This window comes from Osmerus mordax, chromosome 3 (assembly GCF_038355195.1).
Source record: "Osmerus mordax isolate fOsmMor3 chromosome 3, fOsmMor3.pri, whole genome shotgun sequence".
Classification (NCBI taxonomy): Eukaryota; Metazoa; Chordata; class Actinopteri; order Osmeriformes; family Osmeridae; genus Osmerus; species Osmerus mordax.
The window spans coordinates 23,512,124-23,518,854 of NC_090052.1; the positions used below are offsets into that span (position 1 = coordinate 23,512,124).

The window sequence follows — 6,731 nt, forward strand, 5'->3', positions numbered from 1 at the left end:
AAACAGTGTAGCCAATCACAGCAAAGAAAACACGCTATGATACGGTGGCCCTGAGAGCTCAAAGAACTTCAACTTGAGCTTTCGTTGTGTCTCAATACCCATACTATTATCCATACTATTCTGCACTGTGGTGATGACATACTACCTGGGACATTGAGATTCCTGACATAGCTACCTGTCAGGAAGAACAGGTTCCTCTGTCAGGTAGAACAGGCGTATGTGTCCTAGGAAATTCCCTGTAACCTGTGAAGTTATGGTGCTTTTGTACATTCTGAAATGTATTAGTCTACAATATTTTCCAAATCTGTGGTGATATTGTCTGTGACTGGATTGGCATGGTTGGCCAAAACACACAAACATTCAAGTTTTTATTTTCTTATCTGTCCTAGACTACAATAGTCTTGACTTTTGCCACCTTAACTTGTTTTCCTCACTTGTCCCTTCTGGGTTCTGCTGATAATGAACCTCAGGTCAGTTAAGGCTGGATAGCTGCTTGACCCTGATTGCTTTTTCACTCTTCTTAAACCAGGGTCAGACTCCTCATCCATCACAACATCTCAACATGAAACTAAGAAATATTACCCAGAAATAACAACAATAAAAGTATGTGAAAAACATGTTTATATGTTTGTTTTTTAAAATTGATAAAAAGGTTGATTCATAAAAATACATGACTGACAAACGTGTTTAGTGTTAAAACACTACTGGTTCCAAATCTATTGGAAATCTCAAAAAAGCCTTCACTTCTTCACCCCCCTGAAAAATCACTGATCAGAGTTGCCAACTCTCTCCATCTATGTCATCCAACTAGATCATATATTGAATGAAAGAAGGGAGCCCTGATGGAGGTCCATTTGAATGACACTGTCCTTGACGTCACTGTCCAGAGCTCAGTGTTCACCACAGGACGGGAACACCTGCTCTGAATCCCAGTTCTCTATTTGTTTCCCCAAAGTACATCAATCCATACCCCTGAACCTACTCTACGTAGGACATGGGTGCACCTGAGCTGGGAGACTGGGGGAGCTGGGAGACTGGGGGAGCAGGGAGACCTGGGAGACTGGGGGAGCTGGGAGACTGGGGGAGCTGGGAGACTGGGGGAGCAGGGAGACTGGGGGAGCAGGGAGACTGGGGGAGCAGGGAGACCTGGGAGACTGGGGGAGCTGGGAGACTGGGGGAGCTGGGAGACTGGGGGAGCAGGGAGACTGGGGGAGCAGGGAGACCTGGGAGACTGGGGGAGCAGGGAGACTGGGGGAGCTGGGAGACTGGGGGAGCTGGTAGACTGGGGGAGCAGGGAGACCTGGGAGACTGGGGGAGCAGGGAGACTGGGGGAGCTGGGAGACTGGGGGAGCTGGGAGACTGGGGGAGCTGGGAGACTGGGGGAGCTGGGAGACTGGGGGAGCAGGGAGACTGGGGGAGCTGGGAGACTGGGGGAGCTGGGAGACTGGGGGAGCAGGGAGACTGGGGGAGCTGGGAGACTGGGGGAGCTGGGAGACTGGGGGAGCTGGGAGACTGGGGGAGCTGGGAGAGCAGGGAGAGTAAACCACATGTCCCATCTGCCCCGGGTGCTGCATGGTGTTCAGTCATACTCTAGAACCTCCTCCAGCTGCACAATGCCCTCCTGTGGAAAGGAAGTCAGACATGGATGATCCAACCAGAGGAAATGCAGTGGTCAGAGATAATCAGTTGTAAAGTATGATTGTGAACTTGTGTAGCAGAGGGACCTGCTGTTTCCTCAGCACTCACCCATCCACCCTGGCTCTTGACCCATGGAGCAAAGTTCTCCATGTAGCGCTCTGCATAGCCCTGCATGCGCTGCGTCCCGGTTGCCGTGACGACGCGGCGCGACACCTCCATGGTGATCGCGACGCGGCGCAGGGTGGGGCTGGCGGTGGCCGGCAGGGCCGGGACTTGGGCCTCGCTGGCGAAGGTGTCCAGGAGTTTGGCAAACGAGGGGTAGGAGAGACGAGTCAGTGTGGAGCGCAGGAACGGATCAGACTGGATCTGGAGGGGGAGGAGGGGAGAAGAGGGGGGGGGGGGGGAAGGGGGGTAGAGAGGCGGGGGGGGGGGGGGGGGGTTGCCCTGAATCCAAGATTTTGATTGAATACATGAGGAACATTGTTTGCTCAACTCTACCTTAATGTTGATGGCGTCCCCTTCTATAGACAGCACCTGTGCTAACTCCTTCACCACCTGGTCTTTGTCTCGGGCTGAGAAGAGAGGGGGGAGGTCAACTGGTCAAAATAGAAACCCTGCTACATGCTTTCCTGGTTTCAGAGAGCTGGGCTTGGTGCCTGCCTATGGCATGCGTGAGTGTGTGATGAACGCAGCCTCTCACCAGGGGCAGGTTTGAGAGGTGTGGTGGCAGAGAGGACTGGACTGGGTTTCTTAGTACTATGAGACCTCTGAACAATCCTGTCTAGAGTTTCTGCAACTTCTTCATAAAACTCAGGAGGATGTGCTAGCAGGTGAGACCAGGACAAGAACACAGTCAGGATACACACATCATGGATGAATACATTACAATGTTTTAGATCATTTATATATTAACATATATTAATATAATTTATAATATAATGATATTCAGGTCATTTCTGCAGGCATGTAACCCTCACAGGGAGAGCTGAGGGCAGGGGTAGATTCTGGCTCTTTGTTGATGGACAGTGTTGATGGCCTCTGACAGACGTCCTCCTTCTTCTTGAAGAACGAGGAAATCTGGCTCTTCAATTTGTTCTTTTTCTTTAGTTTGACTTGGCTGCCCTCCTCCTCTGATGTGGAGGAGGCTGAGGAAGGCTCTGCCTGTGGCGAGGAATCATGTTGATTATGTTACAATCTGAAAAGATGAATCACTATAAAGCATCTTAGGCACATAAAGTCCATGAGCATTGCATGAAGACAATATAAGGTCTTCTGATCACTAATCCTGAACAAATCTAGATCTAGTTTTAAATTATTACTAGGCATCTTGTCACGGCCACAGCCCTGCCATTCTGTTTTGGGTTGCCCTGCCCTAGTGTTTCCAGGTCTGTCATTATCTTCTCCTGTGTCTTGTTCAGTGGTTTCAGTTCTCGTTAGTCTCATTGTGTCCACCGGTGTCTTCTTTGCTTCTGTATATTTAGGTTCCTGTTTTGTGTTCAGTCTTTGTCTTGTCCTTACATTTATGCATTTAGCAGACCCTTGTTACCGTGAGTTCCCTGTCTGTTCTTGTTTTGAGGAATTAAACCCTTTGTTTGACGCCATGTCTGCCTACTCTCCTGCGCTTGGGTTCTACCCCACCACTCCGCGTAACACATCTTACTTCAAGTTTGTCTCTGAGTCGCGATACTGCTGGACTGGTGCCTTTCTGCCCTCCTTCCTTCTCCAAGGAAGCTTTTTTGGTCTGGTCTGGGCCGTCTCTGAGTGAGCGGCGCGGCTGCAGTCTCTTTATGATGTCCTTGAAGCTTCTTTTGTCACTCGCTGAGCTGGCCTCATCCTCCTGGGAGGTCAGCACATCCTTCGCCCGCCTCCTGGGGTCCTTCACACTCGCACTGGTCACACAGGACAGACACACAAGAGAGGCCGGAATCAAACACCACTGTTATGGGAGGTGTCACAGTGCAAATAACACAGTCTGATGGAATGGCAGTTTGAACAAATGAGATGGGTAACAGATCAGACCGCCCACCTGTACTTGGTGCAGTCCCTGTATTCTCACCTGTACTTGGTGCAGTCCCTGTAGCCTCCACCGACCCTCCCCGCTCGCTCGCCGGTAGGGTCGGCCAGAGAGTGGCGGAGGAAGGCTTTGAGCACCAGGCGGGTGTCCTCCTTGATCTCCACCAGGGAGACGGAGGACACCGAGGGGGAGGGAGACGAGGGGGCCTCCGCTTCTTCTGACATCACTGATGGAGTCAGTCACAAAGTGAGAGATGGATTAATGCAGTGAGAGAGAGACGGAGAGACGGAGAGAGAGTTGTGGTTAGCAGCACAGTTACACAAGACATGGCATGCTTCAACACACCTAGGTATGATTCAACTTGATTAATGGCCAATAGGATGAGCCTAAGCTACAGGTGAAGCTACAGCCTAACAGAAACACACCTAGTCTTGCGGTAAAGAGCCTTTAAGCTCAGATGTAAACACATGTTAACATGATGTCGCGCATGGTAGTCCTTGGAACACCTTGGTCAGAATCAGCAACACAGCCAGGTGTGTGATGGAGAGACACAGAGTTCATTACAAAACTCCTACAGATAGGACATGTCTGATGTTACCCAATCAGCTGGACAACAGTTTCGATAGGACTGTGTGGGTCACAAAACAACTACTTAGTGTTGCATCTTAACTGGAAAACAGCAGTGTCTGCTTAAATATGTCCATAGCAACTTTCTAAATGCCAGTGCTTGGTATGTGAAAACAAAACACCACATTCTTGACATTTTAGAGACTTGCACTTAACTGCTTGATAGTTTGCGAACATATGAACCTGTAAACTAAATGCCAATAGCAAAATCATTGTACACATCGAGCGGTCAAGCGGCACAGGAACAGGCTAGCCAGGACTGACCGCTGGTTAATGGGGACACTAGCCTATCAGGGTCTAGATCCATAGTGATCACAATAATGCGCCAAGCCAGTAGTCTAAAACAAACTAATGCTTAGTAAAACTGGTCTGAAAGCTTAACCACCCACTAAGCCTTATGGAACTCTTAAGTCCTAGTCAACTCATGAAGTGATCAGATAACAGCCAACACTCTGCAGCAGAAATCACGGTTGAGCTGATAGAAAGCTGGAACATCCAGATTTACCCTGACTTTTCGGATCGTGGAGTGTGTGTGTGTGTGTGTGTGTGTGTGTGTGTGTGTGTGTGTGTGTGTGTGTGTGTGTGTGTGTGTGTGTGGAGTAGCGACACACCTTCGTGAAACTTTGCTTACCTGTTCTGTGGATGGCTCCTTCGTGCCTTCATTCATGTTGCGTTTGAAAAGCGAAATAGCTAGCCAGTTCTAGCTAACTTAGTGCTATCTTAAACAAATTAGCATGTGAGGACTTCATAACTAGTACTTACTCGCTATACCGCATCATGTTAAACATGTTTACATGAAGCCAGGAAGGACAAAGTGTATTCCTTTTAGCCCCAAGTATTCTTAAAAGTAACAATCTAGCATGGCTTTTTTGCTAGATCGAAATTAAATACGGTTTGTCACGCGTTGACTTGTTACACTCAAGACAAGTCTTTAGCCAGCTTGCTTTCTATACGTTTTAAGCCAACACTTCAGGTTTTCTAACTACGGTGACTGCGCTGACCGGTCTAGTACCGACTGCTTGTGACTGAAGAAATTTGCTTTAATCCGCATTGGAAAACGTCGAGTAGTATGTTACTAGGGCGCATGTCAGCCGAGCGGCAGCCTCGTAGCACTAGCTATTCGACGAATGAAAACTTCGTCATGTGTGAGATCTAAATATATTCACACTTTACAAACTCCCAAAGTAGAATTCATTGCAGTCTTTTTTTAACGTTGAATTTATTAGGATCACAACACAAAACACTTTCAATAAAAATATTTATTGTTTAATTTTTTTCAAAAGAATTGTTGGTGGGAATTGTCCACTCACAAGAAATCCCCCCAAAAGGAAATACTTATTTCAGAAACAGATGATGGCAATAAAAACGATGAGTTATGAGACAGAGAATGAGGCACATAAAGCAGTCCAAACACACACGTACGCACACTAAAGTGTGTGGGGTGATAAAGATGAGAATGAGAGGTATCTGGTACACAAACTGTTGCAAAGTCCTCAACACTGCCCCCCCCAAACCATGCCAGCGTCCCTGAAATCAGACACTGGTACAAGGATTGGGAGAGACTGGGATGAGAGGAGCAGAAGCAAGACAGATGAAGAGAGGGATAAACAGCGAGATGACAGTTCCCAGCATAGACTTCTGACCACTGGTACCCTTCTGTCTCAAGCGTTACAAATTAGTCTAAAAGTAGTGTATGATGCTAGCAGCAGTTTTTCAAGTAATTAAAACAGAGTGAACACAGTGAGTACATTTCTCGGGATCACTATCATTTAATAAAACCTTTTTTAGATCTTACGTTGGCTTCTGCAGCAGTCTTACCTCCACATATTCCATTTCCTCTATTGGATGGTTCACATTCTGTTGTCATCCCTTTCTCCCTCCCTCCCTCCCTCCCTCGCTCTCTCTCTCTCTCTCTCTCTCTCTCTCTCTCTCTCTCTCTCTCTCTCTCTCTCTCTCTCTCTCTCTCTCTCTCTCTCTCTCTCTCTCTCTCTCTCTCTCTCTCTCTCTCTCTCTCTCTCTCTCTCTCTCTCTCTCTCTCTCTGTCTCTATCTCTCCCTCTCTGCCAGTCCGGGGCCTTGAGCACCTCGTCCTCTTCTGCCTCCCTCCGTCTCTGCCTCCCTCCGTCTCTGACTCCCTCTATCTATCCCCTGGCCCTGCTTCCCCTATCTCCCCCAAATCACTTATCAACAGAGCAGTGGCCAATGAGAAAGCTTTCGACAGGGTGAGGCACTTCCTCTGTGACAGGAAACCAACAGCAAACACCCAGAGAGGAGAAAGAGAGAGAAAAGGAAGAGAGAGAGAGAGAGAGAGAGAAGAGAGAAGATGAAAAGAGAAACGGATGCTTGATGAACGTGTTGAGAGGTGAGCTCAAGGTCAGGACTTTTAGGAGTAGTAGTAACACATCATCTGTATGATTCACTGCATTAGTGTTAGTGATTGGGACTGTGGACTC

The 6,731-nt window shown here is 48.1% G+C and overlaps 1 protein-coding gene across 1 annotated transcript; it reads right to left on the reverse strand.

The window, feature by feature from the left end:
• Positions 1 to 1,306: 1,306 nt before the first annotated feature.
• On the reverse strand, positions 1,307 to 6,139 carry bcl2l12 (BCL2 like 12). Its single transcript, XM_067233357.1, has 8 exons — positions 6,098 to 6,139; positions 3,695 to 3,878; positions 3,299 to 3,527; positions 2,616 to 2,799; positions 2,339 to 2,461; positions 2,137 to 2,210; positions 1,747 to 2,004; positions 1,307 to 1,621 (listed from the first exon to the last, which is right to left on the reverse strand). Exons 2-8 carry the CDS (start codon positions 3,874 to 3,876, stop codon positions 1,580 to 1,582), a joined length of 1,092 nt encoding a protein of 363 aa, XP_067089458.1. The 5' UTR covers positions 3,877 to 3,878; positions 6,098 to 6,139; the 3' UTR covers positions 1,307 to 1,579.
• Between the last annotated feature and the right edge of the window lie 592 nt (positions 6,140 to 6,731).